Source organism: Peromyscus eremicus, chromosome 6 (assembly GCF_949786415.1).
Source record: "Peromyscus eremicus chromosome 6, PerEre_H2_v1, whole genome shotgun sequence".
NCBI classification, from domain to species: domain Eukaryota; kingdom Metazoa; phylum Chordata; class Mammalia; order Rodentia; family Cricetidae; genus Peromyscus; species Peromyscus eremicus.
In genome coordinates, this window is record NC_081421.1 from 108,709,369 (window position 1) to 108,731,972 (window position 22,604).

At 43.6% G+C, this 22,604-nt stretch overlaps 1 protein-coding gene across 1 annotated transcript in view; it reads right to left on the bottom strand.

The window, feature by feature from the left end:
* Positions 1–22,604, bottom strand: part of Dapp1 (dual adaptor of phosphotyrosine and 3-phosphoinositides 1) — a 49,386-nt gene that overhangs the window by 21,028 nt on the left and 5,754 nt on the right. Inside the window, exons 2-3 of the mRNA XM_059266330.1 lie at positions 13,239–13,361; positions 8,963–9,096 (exon numbers count right to left, since the gene is read on the bottom strand). Coding sequence (XP_059122313.1) covers positions 8,963–9,096; positions 13,239–13,361 — 257 coding nt within the window. The remainder of the gene's footprint in view (positions 1–8,962; positions 9,097–13,238; positions 13,362–22,604) is intronic.

A 22,604-nucleotide genomic window follows, 5' to 3' on the forward strand; every position in this document is an offset into this window, starting at 1 on the left:
TCATTCTGTCTTCACAAGGAGGCAGCAAAGTATGAACTGGCAGTTTTAGTTGATGATGAAACCAAGGTCAAAGCTCGAAGAGGGGGTATAATGTGCCTGAGGACCCGGGGTTGTCAAATGGCTTATGGACAATCTGTGTGTGGGTCTGCCCCTCACGCCACAGTTACTCCCGGCCTCAGGTGTCGTTGCCGTGGGAATCTCTGCTGTGTGCCAACCACTCTCAATTGTGGGCAAGAGTTGGCATGTATAAACCAAGGTTTGAAGAAATGGATTCGTCTGGAGGCAGCTTGAGGAATGGGGATGTGGATATTTGCTGTCTTTTTCTCATCGGGTCTGTTTGTTCATTTGTAAAGGAGAAATTAGATGGTCATGGTCCCAAGATACCTTCCATTTCTAACTGCCTGGAAAGCAATTAGAACACACGGGCCCCAACGTGGGAGGAAGATGATGAGAAGCTTTGTAACGGATGCATGTCCTGCTCTCCGTAACTATGACATTTCCTTGAAGGACTTTGTTGCCAGTCTCCTTTCATTCTTGCCTCCCATTTTCCTCTCCAGAGCACCTTCACTCATATTTCCGTTGGTGTTTGCCTCACTTAGTTACTCAGGAAGCTCGATGTCCTTTCTCAAAAGACGGACAGTCAGGCCTACTATTTTAGGATGCTTTCTGGGCAGCTTTATTTTAATGCTTTAATATTTTATTCTCTAGTGCAAGTTTGAATGAGATGGCCAGTGAGAGGGCTCAGTGGGTAAGGTGCTTGCTACCAACCCTGACGACCTGAGTCACACTGGGCCCCACATGGTGGGAAGAGAGAACTGACGCCAGAAAGTTCTCCCCTGACTTCCACATGTGCATTGAAAATACATAAATAAAAAGTAAAGTAAATGTGATAAAAAAAAAAAAACTACTTAAACATCTCTCAAATGGCATTTCACTTAAATACAGTGCAAATAGCCACAACACGGAAGGCAGAAGCCAATCCACCTTCTTTAGAACAACAGGTCTCCATCACGGAGCAAGCCCGGAAAGTACCGGTTCCTCACAATGCCCAGCTTGAACTCCAATGTCAGCTCTGAGGGTCAGGGTCAGATGCACGTAAGTAACTTAAAACCTCTGTTTTTTATTTCCTCATCTGAAAATGAGGTCACTACATGTGTTCTGTGGGAAGCTGGGAAGATTAAATAATTTGATATGTGTGAAAACCCCTGAGCCAAATACCTGGAACCTGTAAACAGTCCACAGTGTGGGTTCACACCCCCCCATACCTTTTTATTTGCAAACACACCTCATTGACTAACTGTAAAACAGTCATGTCTGGCCAGCGTGAATGGAGGAAGTGACATCTGGCTGTGATTTGGCAAAATTCCAAGTTGTCCATTAAGTTCCTTCCAGAGATAGCACACACAATTTTTAAATTCTTACATTCTTTACACTTCAAGCACTGCCTGGGGGAGACACCTGGTACCACAGATGAATTATAAGAACTGTAACTTCTACCAAAAGCCTGGGCATCCCCACATCAAAGCAAAAGACAGAAGTGGAAATGTGACATTTGGGAAAGAACCATACAGGGTCTCCTACACTGCACCGATTGGGGAAGTCACAAACAGGGACCTGACGTGGAGCATGGTGCATGTTTTCCTATGTGGGTTTGATGACTAAAGTTATCTTGAATTATTAAAAACAACCATCCATGACAAACCAAAAGCAGATTCTGGATATAGTCACCACCAGGTAGATACAGAATACAGAAGCATAAGTCTGTATTATGCTTTGGATAAATTTTGCTCGTTAGAATTATCAGGAGTGCTGGAGTACTGTAAGATATCCCTCACTCCCTCACCTCCTCACCACCCCAACCTCTCTACCCACCCTACCCCATGCACACTCATGGCATGCTAAGAAAATGACTGGCATTATTCTTTCAAGTTCTGGGATACACTAGGAAACAAAACTTACAACAACCCTCTCTTCATGAGCTTATGCTAATATGCAGAATAAGATCATTTAAAACAAGTGAGTAATAAAAATTGTACAGCTATCAAATATGTTTGAGGAGAAGCTAGTGAGTCCATTGCAGAGCTCTATCATGGACTTAGGAATGATAAGGTTTTGAGGATTAGAAACGTCTTTAGAGTGTTCATGAATGTTGACACAAAGAACTTGAATGAATATAAATGCTAATGAAGATGCCAGGAAGTTAGAATTCTAGAGTCCACACAGCTGGCAGGACGTTAGGTGTGATTTAGGGAGCCCATGTTCTTCAAATTAAAAAGCACAAATTCTAAGTACTTAAGGAATAGAGAACAGGGATAAAGAAGAAAATAGGCACTTAAAATGTGTCCCTTTGGACCAACACCTTCACAGGTCTTTAAGACAGGTTTTCTTGTGACCTGCAACTGAGTATTCAGGTATCATCTACTGAAGCTGTTTACCACTGTAGAGCACAAATGTGAGGTTTGTGTTGTTTTATTTGGCTCATCCTGTTGCCCTCGGAGGTAGCAGTATTCCCACCAGTGTCGCCTCTCTCTAGGGCATTGTGCATGTTCAGCAAGCACTGAACCTCTGAACTATAGACCCAGATGCCCCCTACCCCTTTTTAACTTTAGTATTATTTTTTAAATTTGAGATCGTATCTTGCTAAGTTTCCCAGTCTGGCCTTGAACTTGAGATTCTCCTGTCTCAGTCTCCTGATTTGGTAAAATTACAGGCCTGTTCCACTAAGCCAAGCAAAAAGTCTCTTTATAAACGAATGCTCGCTCTTGAGGCTGAGGATGTTATAGAGGTAAGAACGTGGCTGGCGGTGGGACCCGACCAGAACAGATCTGAACACTCTGTCTGAGGCCAACCCAGGGCCCAGCTGTCAATCCTGCAAAACCCAACAACTTGGAGGTGTTGGTGAGATTGCCCTACTAAACAACCTGATCAGCTGAGATCCATTCGGGAGAGGATTCAGAATCCTACAGTCCAAAGTCTGAGGAAACAAGATCAGCTGAGGAGTTAAGGAATGAGCAAAACGTGACCTGAGAACACAAAAGAAGGCGCTGCCCAGCCACTGAACCAGATCACCAGAATCATAAGCCTACCCTACACGGACTGGGAACAGGTAAGCCCCCATCTCCGGACCGGCACATCAGGTCTCTAGCCCCTAGGCCCTACCCATCGGAGTCCCAGGGACCAGACAGCTACCTTTCCCTGTTCCCCCACCAAAAAAACAAAAAAAAAACAACAAAAACAAACAAAAAAAAACCCCCAACCCCTATGAACCTAACAACCACTGAAACCTGCACCAACTGTTAACAACTGCTCCCTGAGACAGAACCCACTAACACTGATTGGACTAAGCTGCTCCCGAAGAAACAGAGCCCAACAGCACCGATTTAACCAAGAACTCCTAGTGGACCAAGACTATCAATTAGAACAAGAGAGGCACCTTCAGACACAGACACCTCATACACTGAGCAGAGGAAGAGATGAGTAGACGCCAGTGCGAAAATACAGGCAACAACATAAAGACCTATATGACAACATGAGAACCTAGCGATTCTACACCTGCAAGACCTGAACATACCAAGGCAGAAGAAGCAGAAGAAATCAATCCTAAAAATGACTTCAAGAAGATGATAGAGGCCCTTAAAGAGGAAATTAAAAACTCCCTTAAAGAGGAAATAAAAAATTCCCTTAAAGAAATGGAAGAAAAAAACAAACAAAAAATTGGAAGAAATCAAAGAAAGCCAAGAAAAAGTAAATAAATAGATGAAGGAAACAATTCAAGATTTGAAAATTGAAATTGAGACAATAAAGAAAACACAAACTGAGGCAATGCTGGAAATAGAAATCCTGACTGAACGAACAGGAACTACAGAAGCAAACATAACCAACAGAATGCAAGAGATGGAACAGAGAATCTCTGACACTGAAGACACAATACAGAAAACAGATTCATCAGTCAAAGAAAACACTAAAGACAAAAAAGTCGTAACACAAAACGTCCAAGAAATTTGGGACACCATGAAAAGACCAAACCTAAGAATAATAGGGATAGAAGGAGAAGAATACCAACTCAAAGGCACAGAAAATATATTCAACAAAATCATAGAAGAAAACTTTCCTAACCTAAAGAAAGAAATACCTATGAAGATACAAGAAGCTTATAGAACACCGAATAGGCTGGATCCAAAAAAAAAAGTCCCCTCACCACATAATAATCAAAACACTAAACATACAGAACAAAGAAAAAATATTAAGAGCTGCAAAAAAGACCAAGTAACATATAAAGACAGACCCATCAGAATAACACCAGACTTCTCAATAGAGACTATGAAAGCTAGAATGTCTTGGACAAATGTTATGCAGACACTAAGAGACCACAGATGCCAACCAAGACTATTATACCCAGCAAAACTCTCAATCACCATAGATGGAGTAAACAAAATATTCCGTGATAAAAACAGATTTAAACAATACCTATCCACAAATCCAGCCCTACAGAAAGCACTAAAAGGTAAAATCCAACCTAAAGAAGCTAAACACACCCAAGAAAACTCAGGCAATAGATAATTCCACATCAACAAATATCAAAGAAGGAAAACGCAACACTACCACAAAAAAATAACAGGAATTAACAATCACTGGTCATTAATATCCATTAATATCAATGGTCTCAACTCACCTATAAAAAGACACAGACTAACAGAACGGATAAGAAAACAGGATCCATCCTTCTGCTGCATACAAGAAACACACCTTAACTTCAAAGACAGATACTACCTCAGAGTAAAGGACTGGGAAAAGGCTTTCCAGTCAAATGGACCTAAGAAGCAAGCTGGTGTAGCTATCCTAATATCTAATAAAATAGACTTCAAACTATAAATGCATGCTCTTAGGCCCTGCAGGGCAAAGCTGGGCCTGGGACTAAATAACAGCAGTGACCTAAAATACTGAATTTTAGTTCTGATTTTGGAAGACTGAGAGAAAAGAATTCTAGAAAGGCCTCGTTCAATGGACAATCAAGTAGTTTTTCTGTGCTCCTCTTCAAACCTTGAGAAGTTTAGCTCAGAGTCTCCTGATCACTTAGAGCTAATATCAGGTGCTAATATATATTTTGCTTTATTTTTTGAGAGTGGGCCTTGCCATGCAGCCCATGCAGATTTGGAACTTGGGATTTTAGGTGTGTACCACCATCCGTGCCCACCAGAAGCCAATACATAAATGAACAAGAAGAAAAGGGCTATTTTTAGAAGGTGGCATCCTGCTTTCCATTCACCACCGGTCATGGCCACAGTGGTGACTCTGTGACTTTCGCAGCCTTTCCAGGCTTAACAGTCATCGTGACTTCAGTACATGATCTTGTTCCCCGGAAGCCTGTTCCTCCCACTGAGGGCAGATTAGAACTCTCAAGTGTCATGAGTTTTGTCCCTTGGACAAGCCTTGGTGGCTTTGCCTTCATCTGGTGGGGACAGATAAGCAAGGAGAATGAATGTATTCTAACTCAGTGTTCTCATCCATCAGCTGAATCAAGCTCCAAGGGCAGCAAACTGTTTATCAGACAGTGGATAGAAGAGAGGACAGCCAGTGGACAGGATAACAATCTTAGTTTCCTAGAATGGGTAAAACGTGAGCCATAGTAATAATGCCCAGAAAATTCTAACTTTGGAGAAACCACGCTATAAACTCTAATTATAAATCCTAACACATTAATCATATACACACACACCACTTTAGAGCCAGGGTCTTGTTTTGCAATCCAGGCTACCCTCTACTTTGCCGTGTAGCCCAGGCTCACCTTGAACTTGTGATCCTCTTGCCTTAGCCTCTCAAGTGCTAGAATTACAAGTACCACTACACTTGGCCATGAGATTCCTCTAGTCAGAATAATGTATTTATAGGGAGGCTGTATATTGCTCCAAACGCAGTGTGAAGGTGAACCTACTGTGCTTGGAAAGAGTCAGTCAAAACACCCTACATTCACCTTGCTCTTCGCCTGCCTTGATCTGCCCGAAGGCAGGACGATGTGCACCTTTCCCTAATTTTGAGGAAGTCCAGTAATGAGCACAGAGAACCACAAAGAGATTTAAACAGTGTCTAGAAGTTTACATGACAAAACTGACTTTGCTTGGGGAGAATGTGGGCAGACAATGATTATGGTTTTGACGGCTACAGGATTCCTCATAAATATCCATTACGTCAGGTATTCATTTCCTCACACACCTACACTTCAGATGAAAAAGCACAAATTCTAAGTTAACAAATATGGAGAGGGACAAAAGAGAGGTAGTGGAAATGAAGACCAGGCTTTAAGACACTCTTCTCCATTTCTAGAGACCAAGAATTGAATACAATCCAGTGTAGGGTTAAACATAAACAGGGACTAAAGCTGCAGGTCAGGGACTAGAGAAACTGAAATGCTTGCTCAGGTCAAGGTAGCCATGGAAATGAATATCCCCACATACATTTATTTATGAGGACAAGTGCTGGTTAAAGATGGAAAGAACTGTCAAGGCTGACCCGGAAGATTTCCACCAGGAAAAAGACAGATTTAAAGCTGAAAGTTTAAGTTCAGAATATTTTGCCATAAACCTGGTATTTTCAGTATAAAGAGAAGCAACTGCTTTGTGGTTTCTGTGTGTCTTTCATCCATGCTAGACACTGATTCATACTGGGATCTGTCCCTGCGGCATAAATGGCAAAAGCAGAAACCAATGATGGCAGCTCTTCCCTCCACACTGATGAGCAGAAAGACCGCTCAGGAGTTTACCGAGAAAACTGATATGTACAAGTTCATGGCGATTGGCTATGTGGCTGAGGTTCTCATGCTATAGGCGCTTGCAGTTTTTCCCACTGTTGATAAACTGAGATTTTTCATCATTTAGAGTTAAATAAAGCTGGGATTTTAAACCATAAATTTGGAGGCGATCTTTTACTTACTTACTTTATAGATTAGATAATTAGATAATTCAAGTGCCAGCATAATGTGTGCTTGAGTGTGGATAGAGAATGCCCTTCAAAGGCCCATATACTAAAAGCCTGGCCTCCTGCTTGGCCTAGAAGGTGGAACCAGTGTGAAAAAGTTAGGTCATTGGTGGTGTTAGGTCAGTGGGACTCAGCCACTTGCTTCCTGGTTATGAGCTGAGTGGCTCTCTCTGCTGTGTGTTCCCATCATGGTGACAATGGGTTAAGGCATCATGGACTAAAACCTCTGCAGCCATCAGACAAAATAAATCTTCCCTACGTACACATCCATTTAGCTCAGGTATTAGTATTTGTTACATCAATGGAATGCTGGCTGAATATATATATATTTCTCCAGTTTATCTAACTGTCCCACTGAAGTGGGAAATTTTGAATCCTTTCAAGTCATATGAAAGTACAGTCCTAAAACTTTTTAAGAAACCCAGGTAACAGATATGGGCCTTTATTGCTCATAAAAAAATGCTTTCTAACCAACATTTTCAATATTGAGTGTTTGGTCACTGTGGGCATTTCATGTGAAATTTATCTTTCAAAATGCTTCAAATTAAGTTCTCTGGGTCTCACCTACATGCAAAAAAAATTGTTTCTAAACATATCAGTTTCATGTCACAGGCACACTTTCTTATCAGTGTCCATGCCTAAAATGATAAGAAACAAAAAAAACTTTCCTGACTTACGTTTTCTTTACTGTATATATTATAAAATAGAACATTCTAAAGAGATTTTGCCTAGATAAGGTCTCACTATATGGCTCTGACTGGCCTGGAACTAACTATGTGGACCAGACTGGCTTCAGACTCATGAAGATCTTCCTGCCTGTGTGAGCTTTTAATATACTATGAGCAATTTATTAATGCATTTTAAGAAGATATGTACTTTGTAGAATGTACCTTGCTTTCACGAAGATTGTGCTGAAATTCTAACAATTACATTTTAAAAATACTTATTTTTATTTACGTATATGTGTGTGCACTTGTTTGTATGAGCACCACATGCATGCACATGTCCATGTGGCTCAGAGAGAGTGTTGGATCCCCTGGAACTGAAGCTACTGACCGTGGTGAGCTGTCTGATGTGGGTTCTTGGAACCAACCCAGGTCTTCCACAAGAACAGCAAGCGCTCTTAACTGCTGAGCCATATCTCTAGCCCTCTTCATATATATATATATTTTAATGTACCGTATGGCACAACAATATAAAAGCTGTTCCTAAACATAGCAATTTCCTATCACAGGCAGAAGATTAAAGAGTAACAAGTATGAAATTGGTTGAAATCGACTTCAGTTTATTCTTCTTCCTGGAACAGTACTTCAAAGGTCAAGTCCGTAGTTTATTCTATGGTTTGAATATAAGTTGTCTTCTTCAAAACTACTGTTAGATTTAATTTCCATTATGACATTTAAACAGGAGGACCAGATCAAATTTTTAGAGGTGATTTGGGCTTAATCTCAATCATGAAATATCAGTCTGTTATATTGTTAATGGATTAAGGGGCTAATGGGTTGTACCAAGAATGGGTTTGTTACATAGATGTTGTCTTGAGCTTGGTGTGTCTGTACATGTCTGTAATTCCAGCCCTGGTGATGCTAAAGCAGGAGGACCACAAGTTCCAGGCAAGCTTGGGCTGTGGGGAGGGCTTGGTCTTTGATGTATTTATCCCTGTCTCTCACTATGCAATGTTCTTAGGCCTAGCAGAAGTCACCAGGTTCCAAGCAAATTCTCATGCAGAGATATGAACTATAATACCCTTCTTTTGTTTTTTTGTTTTTCGAGACAGGCTTTCTCCATGTAGTTTTGGTGCCTGTCGTGGATCTTGCTCTATAGACCAGGCTGGCCTCAAACTCACAGAGATCCGCCTGGCTCTGCCTCCCAAGTGCTGGGATTAAAGGCATGTGCCACTGCCACCTGGCTTATATAATACCCTTCTTAAATCAATCACACATCCCAGATATTTGTTTATAGCAACAAAAACCAGACGAAGATGACTTACCTGTCTCGCTTCCAATCAAAGGCTGATTTGCAAAGTGCTTGACAAAATCCTTTAAAGTTGAATATTCATTGAAGCCAAATTTAAATGAATACCCAGTGTATTCGACGTGAAAGTGCTTGACAGAGTCTTTGGCTCTGAAAGAAAAAAAGTGCTTAATGTTATTTAACAACTGACGGTTCTTTTTGAAGGTGGATAGAGCAATGGGCTGGCATCACCATCAACCGTTGAGAGTGCGGAACACACAGCCATCAAAATCACTGAGGGCTTAAGGCTATCACTCCTTTCTTTTGGCAGACAATACTCTCAGCTTGTCGCTCTCCCAGAAGGGATGAGACGGTTCCCCCATCTTCTCTTGAACTGACCACACGGTTTCTTGAACATTAACGTCCATAAAGGGCTTGGATTCAGGAAGATAGAAGTGACAGAAATGATGTTTGTCCTTGGCATCCCCTTGTCTGGGAGTCAGTCAGAAGTCTGCTTCTGTCAGTGAGTTATGTGTCCCTAGTCTTCTCTCCCCTTACCTGTGTGATTGTCTACTGAATAAAATGTCACATTTCTAAGGTTGTCATTTTCTAATTCATTTTTTAAATGAAAAGTATTACATAAGATCTCTCTCTCTCCCTCACTTTATTTGTCCCATTCTATCTCCCTAGCCTCACCTCCCACTGTGTCATCTACACCCCAACTTCAGAATGCATCAGAGTCAACTGTAAGGTTTGTAAAAACCCCCAGACAAAGATTGAACATGTGGAAGGTAGGCCCTCCCTCAGAATGTAGGTCCTAAGGGGTTGTCGGTGGATGCTGCTGTCAGGGGAGCCAGCTTCAGGACCCCTGCCATCCAGACCTGCTCCTCTTCTAGGAGTCATTTCCCCCTTTGCTCCTTACCTCCAATTATCCCTCTCACCTTCCCCTTGGTCTCCAATGGTAGAAACTGGCTGCTGTTGAGTTTCTCACTACCCATTGAGTTTTCCTGTAAATTACACTTTCTCGCCCAGTATCACATGATAATCCTGGCTCATATTGAGTGCAATTTTACTTCTCAATCATTCAAACACTTAGCCTGCCTTCTATTACCTGCCCTCGACTTTTAGCAAGATTTGGAGCTTATGGGTGCTGTGTGTCTGTACTTCTTGCCAACAAGGTCTTTGAACTAAGACGGCTGGTACAGAACGCATGATTCCAAATATCTGTTATTAAGGGAATGAACAAATAAATGAATACAAAATAACCGTACCTTTAAACAACTATGGATTCTGTCACCTCTGCTGGTAGTCCCCTCCCCCCAAGTGTTACTAAGTATTTGTAATGAAAACCAGTGGTTTATATTAATTTTTCAGGAAGATGAAATGCATGCAGTCTATTCATGAATAGCTTATGATCAGATGAGTCACACACAGATAAAACATTAATTACATCTGTGACCCAATAATCCTACATGCTTATTTGAGATATTTGGGGGGACCCTGCAGTACAGCACTCTCACATGCAGTCTCCCTGTCTTACTCCCCCATTTGCTGTCGATAAGAGAAAGCCAGAATCTTCTCCCCACTGAAACAGCATTCCCTCTTGGATTAGTAGTTTTGACATCCCTAGTCTTTACTTTTTTTCTTTGTGTAAATGTGCATGTATTCTCATGTGTGCCTAAACACATGTGTGCGCATGTTTGTGGAAGCCAGGGGTTACCCTCAGGTGTCGTTTCTTACGAGTTTTCTACCTGGATTATTTGAGGCAAGGTCTCTCACTGAACCTGGGGTTAATGGATTCAGCAAGGCTGGCTGTGGCCCGTGAGCCCCAGGGATACTTCTGTGTCTTCCTCCCTGGTTCTGGGATCATAAGCACATACTAGCATGCTCAGTTTTTTACATGGGTGCTAGGAGTCAAACTCAGTTATTCTTTCTTGCATAGACTTAGCTATTACGGACCAAGCTATTATTATCTAATCCTGTTATTTAGAAAATTTATTAAGAAAACTTGCCAGGGTAACATCAAAATATTAGTAGATACAACCCAGCCCCCAGCTGCCTAAATTGTCCCTCATCCTCTGCCTATCTCTGCCTCTCCCCTTCAAATAGGCACATAGATTCCCTGCCAGGGAATGGAAGGTGTGGCAGGCAGCATTCATAGATATCCCAAACCTAAGCCCATGGAGTGCATATCTCTGTTCCAATTATCCAGGTAAAAACTCATCTAGATAGAGTTGTGAAGAGATTTTGTGGATCATTAAATCTTTAAATCAGTTCATCTTAAAAATAGAAAAATTCTCTGCGTGGACCTGACCTCTTCACATGAGCTCCGTGAAACAGAATTCTCTGTGTCCACAGAAGAGGACATCAGAGAGCTATGCTCTGGCTGCCAGAAAGGCAGCCAACACTCACGCTGTGTACTGTCCACGCGGGCCACATAGCACGATCTGAAATGGCACCTGTCAGTTACACTGGTCCTTGAGTGGCACTAGGAGCACCGGGCCCCCAGTGCTACCACAGCAAGGAAGCTAAAGAAAAGCATAACAAGCAAGGACGATGTGATGATGAGACGCTGAGTTCCAGACAGGAGCCCTAGCTGCAGCTGACATCTTTATTTCAGGCGGGTAGAATTTGAATAGAGAATCACCCATGCTAGACCTGGACTTTAATACACACAGGAACAGTGGTACGATCCATTTGTGTTGTTTTAAGCTGCTATATTTTCTGGTAATTTGTTATGTAGCATAGAAAATGAACACTGAAGTTTCTAAGTCTAAAGAGAGGAAAAGCAATGTTAATTCTTTGCTCTTGAGCTCGCAGAAGCCTGTCAACAGTTGTTTAGGGAAATACTTTTTTGTGTGTTAATTCGTATGTGTGCATGCATGAATGTTCACATGTCTACAGGCACACTTGTGTGTGCAAGTTCATGTGCATGTCTGTGTATATGTCTGTGTATGTGTATATGGAGGCCGGAGGCCAGCCTTGGTTAGTGCTCCAGACACCATCCACCTCTGGCCTAGAACTCACAAAGTAGAGTAGAGTGGCTAACCAGTAAGCAGTGTCTGTTTCCACAGCAATGAGATTGATAATGTACACTGCCATACCTGACTTCCTGACTCATCCCTCCCTCCATTCCTTCCATCCTTTCTTTTTCAGTTTTGGGGCCCACACTCAGGTTCTCATGCTTTCAAGGAATGCACTTTATCAACTAAACTGTCTCTGCAGCCTGGGAAATACTTTCTTGTTTTCTGATCCAGTTTCATTCCCAGTCAGAGAGAGGGGAGGAAGAGAGGGAGACAGAGAGATAAGGGGATTCAAAAACAAAACCCCAAACCAAATAAACCGAAATGGCTTCAGTGGATGGAAAGGAGATCCAAACAGCAGCAGGGTTACAGCTACTGCCATCCAGAGAGTTCAGGGAAGCCAGGGTCCCACAGGGAGGGGAGAAGCGGAGGACCATCCTGGCTTAAGGGACTTCGGTGTGAAGGAACTCGTGACTTCCTCCCAGGGTTCTGGGATTTGTGGAGGTGCTGCCACAGTCATACAATGGCCATTATTAGTGGCCAGGAAAACTTGTAGAGGCTTTGCTTGCATGTCCAAGAAAAGCTATAAGAACCCAAGAAAAGAAGCCAGAGTACCAGGGCGGGGCTGAAGACTGCAAGCCAGGTGCACTAACTCAGAGGAACTAGATTAACTCACCACTTGGGGAAATGAAATCCATAGAAAAAATGTGAAGTTTCACATTGTCTACTTGAGTCTGTGACTATGAAAACTCATGGTTACAAATTATTCTGGCTTTTCCAGGCAAGAGAGGAATAGCCAAAAGGAGCCCAGTCCAGGAACTCAGACGGCAGTGTTATTTTCACTGTTGATTGAGTCAAGTCAGACGGTCCACCAATTTGAGTTTCAGGGTCTTCATGTGTCCAGTGACGGGTTGAGATGAAATAATTCCCAAGTTTTCCTGCTAGTGAATGGAACAAGGAAGGGGTGTGTGTGTGTGTTCCTGTATGTGCAAGTGCCCATGTAGATCTATGAGATCTCCTTGAAGCTTGAGTTATGGGCCATTGTGAACTGCCTGGTATGGATGCTAGGAACTAAACTTGAGTCCTTTTCAAGAGTCCAGTGCTCTCAATCATTGAGCCATTTCTCCAGCCCTGGGAAGATTTCTTTAAGGTCTAACTATTCAGAGTCTGAAATCCTTTAATCTGGTGACTCAACAGGAACCAGGGAGTGTTTGCCCTCTGGCAGTGTGAGTGCTGTAAAGTAAACAAGTGACAGATGGGACTGAACTCTACAAGTCCTTAAGCACCTACCTCACCGAGAGAGAATAGAGTCCGGCCTGCTCATTGCTGTCTCTTAGCAGGTAGCTCCCATCACGTCCATTGGAGAGGAGAAGAGCCTCAGCTGCATGGCGTGTGAGGTTGCCATGATACCACCTAGGAAGACCAGAAGAGCACTTTCTTTCAGGATGAGCCACGAGCAACCCTTCTCTAGAGTTTCCTCTCAGAGATTAACTAGCAATCTTTTCCACTTTAAGGATGCCAGAGACCCAGCTCTCAGTCCCAGCATGAAGACAAGGAAGCCCCTAGATGAGTGTGAGGGATGGAAGTGGTCCTTAGCAGTGTGATAGAGGCTGGTTATGTTCTGACAGCTCCCACATCATCCTAACCTCCAGCTCTTAAGAATGTGACCCTATTGGGAGAGAAGCAAAAATGAGGCAAGTCAGGTGTGCTCAGTCCAGTGTGGCTGGAATCCTCCTGTAAAAAGGAGAGCTGGAGGAGAGATTTCCATACGGGAAGGAGAGTGCTGTGCGATCAGGAAGGAGCCAGCCTCAGGTTTGAACTTCTAGCCCTCAAAGCTGTGAAGCAGACGATTACTCTTTGCCAAACCACCCGTTGTAAGCCAGCAAACTAATAGTGTTGTTTAGAAAGCTCAAGCTAAAATAGCCATAGCAGAGGCCCAAGAGATGGCCCCGTGGTTAAGTACTTGCCGCACAAGCACGATTACCAGAGTTTGTCTGTAATTATAGCCTGGGAAGACAGAGAGAGGGGATCTCCAGAGCAAGTTTGCTCACAAGACTAGCCATACCCACAAGCTCTGGGTTTGATTGAGAGACGCTGCCTCAACGGGTAAGGTGGAAGCGCTAGGGAGAATGACTCCCAACATCAAGTAGGCCTCCGTATTCCCATGTACTCCTCCCCAACATAAACCTGTGTCCACACACATGCAGGCATGCATACATACACACAAACATGACCATGGAAAAAGAAGTAAAAATAATAGAACAGCCATAGGAGCATTGGCCAGTTTCCCTTTCTTCTGTCCTCTGTCACTCTTTCCCAAGCACAGGACAGTTTCACTGGGAGAAACCAAGCTGCCCTACAGTCCATGGTCATGAGAAAAATGAGTTGGGCATGAAGAACCCTGGTGTTTCAAAGTGAGCATTGGCCTGTCAAATCAAAAACTGTTTCATGTTGACGAATATCTGAGGAGCTGGGAAAGTCCCAAAAGGATTCAGATTGATCTTTTCATGTGCTTGTGTTTTTAATTGATCTTTGTGGTTTAGAAAAGGTAATACATATATGTGGTTGAAAGAAGATGGTAAGAAAAACAAAGCCCTTTTCTTATCCTTGAACCTCAGTTTCCCTGTTTCTTTCTCCTGGAGGCAGTTTACCACATAACTGTGTCTCCTTAGAGATAGCCTATGTTAGCTAGCATTCGATCTGACCCTCAATCACCACTCCCTAAATCTACAGGGATAAGAACACTCTGGGCCATGGCTCTGCACTTAGGACCTTTCTCCTAGTGACAGGTCCTTCACTTGGTCTTTAAGCACGTCATGTGGCAGTATAGTGTGGTAACGGGTGGAGTCACATTGCCTGGATCCCGATCGAAGCAAGACCTTGGGCAATTTGTTTCCCCAGTGTGAACCTCAGCTCTGTTTTTAGCAAAAGTCAGAGTAACAATAGCTGTACATCACAGGCCAGCGGTGAGAACTGCTTATGTTAACACCCGTGAAATACAGCAGTACTCAGTAGGTTAGTCACTGTCACGAAGCAGTGAGATTCACTCAGCAATACCTAGCACATGCTCCGCTGTGGTATACTTTTCTTATTCTAATTTGTAGCATTTCCATTTACATCATATAACACAAAGCAAGGTACTAGAAGCAGTTGCCAACTGCAGGGATCGCCAGTCCCAGGGTGCTGGAGATGGTGAGGCAGAGATGGCCAGTCATTCAGATAATGCCAGCATGATGAGATGGTGTTAAGGAGGCATCTGAAGGAACATCTTTTTGTCAACAGCACAGGCATCTGTTGTGATGTGACTGTGGCATGAAGTGTCAGCCTGAGCAGTAAAGAGCAAACGTAAGATTGTGGAAGGAAGTTGCTATGTACATCTCCCAGTCGCTGAAAGTGCCTGGAATGTATTCCCTTCTGTCTGTCTATCACCTTCAACTTCTCTTTTTATCACAGGCTCTTGTTTCCTTTGTCATCCAGAGCCCTCATCTCCTCCGAGTACCTTTTAAGTTTTGCATTTTGAATTCTATCTAAAAGGTAAGTTCCGATGTGCCAAACGGAGTAGTACCATGTTTGTCTGGCCTTGCTGTGGGGCACACACAAGGTGGCCTGAGCTTGCTCCTATCTCTTCAGAATTGCAGGAGGGAGCTCACACAGAGCCTGCTGTGGAAAATAGCTCCCCATTGTCATTTTTCTCTGCAAAACTAATACTTGTAGAATGAAGTGCAGTAAGAAACCAGATGACTAGTGGGCAATGTTAGGAGAAAACATAAACTAATGAGCATCCATCTTGAACCCAAGCATGTAGGGAGCAGAGTGAGCATGCTGTGAGAAGACACCATACTTTCACTGGAATTTCTTCCTCAGTGGCTCCAGCTGCTCCAACTGGTTTAGTTTAGGAACTGTGTGGTCACCTGCCAGTAGAAACTTCAGGTTGTCACATGTCAAGATGGTGAGTCACAATATCCAGAGAGAAAAACCTTCTTTTCATATATTGAGATGTTATCTTCTGATACACATTTTTTTCCCAATTCCTTAACTTCTGCAAAAGTGAATGAGCCACAAGCTTTACTAAATTATATATCAAGAATAGGCCTGACATTCTCCTAACCGCTGGTCATATAAGGCTATGCGGTTTAGAATAAAGCTTATTTTCCTACTTCACGTCTTGGTCTTACTTTCTCTAAAGAAACAAGAAGGTCAAGAAACAACTACTGGCCACAGTGTTTTAGAAGCAACATGTTATAGTCACCTTTAATCCCTATGACTTACACATTTTCATAGTTGTGTCTCAAGATCAACGGCATGAACAGAGCAGAGAAGAATCAGACTTGAACAGCACATTCGCACTGGGGTTATAAGAATATCAGAGCTGGCAGTTGACCTTGAAGGAAACAGTGGTGTTATCTCTTCCATGAGACAGTAGCAAATTAGGAAACACCCACCCACTAAATAGTTTTCATAGCTGCCTTTCAGCGAGGTGCAGGAAATACACGCAACCACAGAGAACACAGGCAGGCTGGATCCAGAAAATTCGTCTTCAATTCAGCCCCTTCTGCCTTCATCCCTGTGCCTTTTTATGCCAGAACCTTCTAGGAGACTGCTCCAGCATGCTGAAAACACCAAGGTGTTTTGTCCCTTGGATTTTACTATTTCAACTTGCTGGCCTAAGTTTATGTCTCATTTATGCTCTGTCTTTGAAGAACAGACTTTAAAACTTTTGAAATAACACATGGTATGTATCATTGCATGTACACACACACACACACACACACACACACACACACACACACACACACAAACACACCCCTATGTGTATATGTTAAAAGCATCCCCAAGCCAGGTGGTGTGAGGCAGGCAGGTCTCTGTGAGTTCAAGGACAGCCAAGGCTACACAATGAAACCCTTTTTTTAAAAAAAACCTATAAAATAAAGCACACCCCAAAAAGAAAATTTTACAAGAAAAAAAATTATCCTTCTATATGCTACTTACTTCAATATTTTTTAATATTTATTTTGAACAAATATTTATCTAAACCACTAAATTCACTACCAGACCACTAATGAGTTGTTTGGAAATCAATACAGAGTCTTGCTACTTGAAATATGGGCTAACCAAATCTTCAACACCTGAGATCTTTCTAAAAATGTATAAAAATCTTGTCCCTCAGGCCTCTGACCTGTTGAGGCTCACATGATTAGTGCTAAGAACTTGAGAAACATGAATGTGAAAGACCCTTGATCCTAAGAAGTTCCAAGCTTTGGAGTCCTAACGGCTTGAGTTTGATGTTTGGCATCAGGAGAAAAGAGCAAGGGTTTCAGGAAGGAAAGTCGAGAAGGATCTACAGATTAGCACAGTCCGAAATCCCACACGGCTGACATCTTCATGTTGTATGGTACTGGATCTCATGGAAAGTAGGAAAGATCCAGGGAAGCTTCGTGAAGGAGGATGATTGAGGTCTGGGCTGAAGAACGGATATTTGCTTTATTTGGTAGTGAGAGAAAGGACTTCTCAAGAGGGAAGCACACAAGCAAAGACACAGGGGTCAGTTTATGTCTGGCACATATGGACAGCAGAATGCCTAGCTGAAGCACAGGGTCCATGTTGGGGAGTAATGCAAAACAGTATTAGAAAAACTGCTGGTTTGCATACTCATTTAAGGTATATTTTTTCCTTTTTCTTCCCTCCCACCTCCCTTCCTGGCAATACTGGGGTGGAACCCAGAGCCTCGTACATGTTAGGTAAGTGTTCTACTGCTAAACAACACCCTCAGCCCTAGAGTACTGATTTCTTGGTGAGAAAATTTCTTATCGACCCATGCCTATGGATTATTAATATATTTAGTCACATCCTGCCTTCCTGGCAAACAGCAGTGACCTGGAACTTGGGTTCTGTCTAGAGTTATAAAGGGATATACATTTGAACCAAAGGCAGGAATAGAAACCCCTGATTATAGGAAAGTAGATAAAAGGCTCTGGAGTTGAACAGCTAGCCTAAGTACTCAACAATTTTCTTTCTTTGTTTCAAAACTGTTTCCACTCTTGAATGACAGTGACGCCCACTGAGGTCCTAAGACCCCAAACAACAAATGTGTGATGTTCTATCACTCTCCTTCTCTAGAGCCAAGGCCCAGATCTGTGGTTGAACCCCCAGTTCGGCTTCACATTCCCTGTGAACACAGTGATGACAAAACATGAGATCTCCAATGGGCTTTCCCAACCCAAGCTGTCTTCACTTGGGTTGGTCTGACCTTTGCTCCTGAGTTGTCCATTGAATCGCTTGGGTCTTGATTTCATTTGCGTTCATTTGTACATACAGTCAGTGCTGGATGCTTCAACCACGTGAAAGGCAAAGCTCTTGGCCGCTCTCTGTCATCAGAAAGTGTCAGCGCAGGATGAAGATGTCTCTTATTTAGCTCAAGAGCTCTCGGTGCTGTAGCTGGTATTACAGTCAGGCTATACCCAAGACAAGATGGTCTTGCCTGTAGAAGCATGTGAATGCACACACCCACTGGGTTGAATTTAACTTCTCAAGTAGAGAGAGGCAAGCAGAAGCTATACACAGGGTTGAGGAAGTTCAAAAACAGCTCAGGTAGGTGCAGCACACTGTCCGGGGGAGGCTGAGTCTCCCCACGGTCTTTCCAGCAGGGAGTTTTCGGTGATGGAATAAGCATGGCTGGGACTTTCCACGTCACTGCTCTAAATGTCCCACTTATATATCCTACTAGCAGAGCTAAATGATGAGGCTGGTTGTCCCAGGCTTTAGGAAACAGACATGGGTGACAGCAGAGGCAATGCAAATACCTAGCAACTAAAGCCACAGGATCAACCTGTTGTTGGAGGACGAGGAATGAGACCGGAAGTTCCAGGAGATGGAAACACAGAGACAGATAGAGGAAGAGGTACAGAGACTGAGAGACACAGGAGTCAAAGAGACAGAGATCCAGCAGAGCATGGTGTGCAGGCCAGTAATCCCAGCAGGCATGGGAGTGAGACAGGAGGATTAGGAGTTCAAGGCTGGGCTAGGTTACATAGTTAACCCAAATCTCAAAAGATGAAGGAAAAAATGAATGAAAAAAAGGGGGCGTGGCTTCTCTCATCAGGACCGACCTCCAAGTAGAATCAAAGTAGGGAAGAGATTGAAGAAAGGGAGAAAGAGGAAGGGAGGGGTAGAGGAGGAGACGGAGAGCACTCGTTCCCACAGCTCACACAACCAGGCAGAAGTATGTGTGTTGTGCACAGTCAGGAACAGTAAGTAGTGACTTGGAGACACATGGACAGCTACCCAGTCATCTAGACAACAGAGGCAGAGAACACAGCAGTCACACAAAGAGAAACTCACAGCGTAGACCCTGTGACAGATTCACAGGTATTGGGAGCAGCTGAAGGACACAGACACTAACTGGAGAGAGGAGTGGACATTGCATCCTATCACTGCAAGTTCCTTGTGTTCGGCCCCCAAGGCATCCAGCAGTGTTAGAGCATCTTTCTCCATAGGGTGTGACACAGGAAATGCTTTGTGTGCACTGGGAGAGACATTCTGTGGGTAGGAACTTGAAGATGCCTAAACTGACTCGTCAGGGATCCCAAACCCAAGGTTCCCTCAGAAGGCTCTGTCTCTGAGGGAAATTAAGTTGATTGTGTACTTCCTCTGATCACTGGTGTGTCCCTCAGAAAGCACTGGTTCAGGGTTAGCTGTTTTAGGACTATGCTTGCCAGTGGCAACCTACTTTTGTGGGTGCAGGAAAGAGCCCTCAACCTCAAGGAATGTTATGGGCATGTAGGTCCTTATTCCATCTCTTCTCCTGCATGGTTCCAACTGTATTGGTTTAGTTCACCAAGAAAACACCTTGCATGGAAGAGGACAAGTAAGTAGGGTGTGACATCACTAGACTGACGTCAGCAGCCTTGAATTCTAGTCTTGGCTTTGAGTCGACAAACACTGATCCACCCATTCTTTGAAAGCTCATATAGAAAAGGTAAACGAATGGCCTACAGTCCTGTTCTCAAAGGGCTCCCTTCTGAAAGGAGGGGTGAAGTATGCTGTGGGATGTTCTGTATGTTAAATGTGTTGCTCTGATTGGTTAATAAATAAAGCACTAATTGGCCAGTAGGCAGGCAGGAATTATAGGCAGGACAAGGAGGGAGGAGAATTCTGGAAAAAGGAAGGCTGAGTCAGAGAAACACTGCCAGCCGCCATGATGAGAAGCAGATGTTAAGATACCAGTAAGCCCCGAGCCACGTGGCAACTTATAGATTAATAGAAATGGGTTAATTTAAGATATAAGAACAGTTAGCAAGAAGCCTGCCATGGCCATACAGTTTATAAGCAATATAAGTCTCTGTGTGTTTACTTGGTTGGGTCTGAGCGGCTGTGGGACTGGCAGGTGAGAGAGATTTGTCCTGACTGTGGGCCAGGCGGGACCAGGAAAACTCTAGCTATAGAAGTAGGTGACCTAACCCCTGAACATGATAGCGCTGACACCTGCAAAGTGTCAACTCTCAACCCAAAATGTGAAAGGCACAAGTGTGAATCAGAACAATAGGAACAGTAATCCAAACCCAGGTGGCTTTAGAAATATACAGCACTCAAGCAAACAAAGAAGAAAGCAGAAGATATGTGTGAGTCAGAAAGCAGCCATCTTAACTTCTTTCCCTCTTAATAAAGGATCTCTCTGTGAAAACAGGTATTAGTGTGCAGTTTGTGCCTAACCCAGGGTCCGGGAGGAAGCCTCCATTGTTTGGAGGTCTCCTTCAATCATGATTTGTCAGGCCTATATAATTCCATGTGTGTCTCCAAAACACAGCATTCTTTCATGTCATTCTCATGCCAATATAAAATAAATGGCTACATGCATGCGTTTTAAAGGTGCAAATCTTTTAGAGTACAGATAACTTAGTCAGACACTAGGTGGTAGGGCTTGGGTTGGGTGGGGGTGAGGGGTATCTACTGCAGAGCAGCTGGAGGAGAGCAAGGGGCGGTGCTAAGACCAAGCTGGGCTCCAGGCAAGTGCTTAGCAGGGAGCAGGAGCCAGCCTGTGAAAAGATTACTGTCTGAGCCAGGAATCAAGCCAGGGTTTAAAAAGCAAACTCATGGGGCTGCTTCTGAAAGTGAAATTCTACAGCAGCCCGGTGGTTACTTTGCTAGAGCAAGCCAGATTGAATGCTGATCTCCAGGTGGAGCCTGGGATGTCTTAGCGCTCCAGTCTTGTCTGCTTTACCTCTTTACTCATGACCCCTCCACCCTCCCCCACCCCACCTCTATAAAGTGCTATATTTTCTTATTCAGCTGGCAAACATCATCCAGGTCCACACTGTGTCCTCACAGAGACAGGCAGTGTAAAGCCCTCAGCCCATATCGCTGCGTGTTCTTGCACAGAGTGCACTTTGCTTCTGCACAGGCCACGCTTTCCTTCCATATCCTTCCAGCCTTGCGCAAGGTCCTCATTCAATAGATGGACCCAAAGAATGCAGCAAAGCAGCCTCTCCCGATGTGAGGAACCTGTGGGGCAGCTTTCCAAATCCGTAAGTGGAAGGAAATCACCCATGGGAGGAAAAGAAGAACACAGCTCAAGAGGAAACTAGCTGGAGCCAAAACGTCCCAGACAGTTCACCACTTACACAGCCACAAACAGCCACGGCAGAACCGCCTTCCACTTTCAGAATTCAAGATTTCAGAAGAGTTCACAGAAGAATGAGCCCTGTCATTCCTCTGGGTGTCACATCTCTGTTGACACTTCTGACTTGATAATGTTCTTAGCCTGTTCTGTGTTTGTTTGGTTTTTTTTTTTTCCTAACCCAGGAAATTGAACATACACAGAATTCAGTAAGGTTCTGGCTCGTTGGGATATTGGCCTGTCTATATGACCTATCTTTTGTGAAGTAGAAAAAGAGTGACACCTTTTATAGTAAGTTGTGCTGATTTGTAGCAGTTCTAGAACTTTCTTTTTCCTTTAGTCCACATGTGCACCAAAAAGTGTACCCGTCTAGTGAAAAGGCAGAAGTTTGAGAAAAATTAGGAAGTTGTCTTTGTGGTCAAGCATGTGGGTTTTGTAAACCTGGGCACTTTCTCACGTAGATAACACCAGCAATATGTGAAATAACTGAGTTTATACAGGCAAAGGCCGAGAGACTGTTATGAGTGGGAAGCCTGCAAGAATGAATGGTCGCCATTATTGTTTAGTTGGTAGGCTCAACAAGGCAACAATGCACAGTGGGAGTCCATTAGCTGTGGCTAATCCCCTCCTCACCTCCTCAGCCCCATTGCTTATGTCTGCGACCCTGTCAGTATGCTTGGCTTTGAAAGGCCCCATCTCTTATCTACAAAAGGAATGCCTAACCCTTGCCTAATACTGCACTGTGAGCGCTGTGAAGGCTCAGTGCAGCAATGTGTGAGAATGGCACAGTGTTGGTGCATAGTAGGGCTGCACGGCTAATGCCTGTCACAAAAGGAAGCTACCTGGTTTGTAACATAAGCATGTGCGTTGGACCTAGACATTTCTGGAACTTCAGCCAGCTGGATTGCTCAGGCCCTGAGACTCCTTACATGTGAAGCTGGAATAAGTGTGTTCAGGGAGGCCAGAGTGAGGGCCTGCAAAGTGGCTGCCTGGTAATGGGGATTCATTGCATTTGTCATCATGTATTTCCTGGGCCAGCAAAC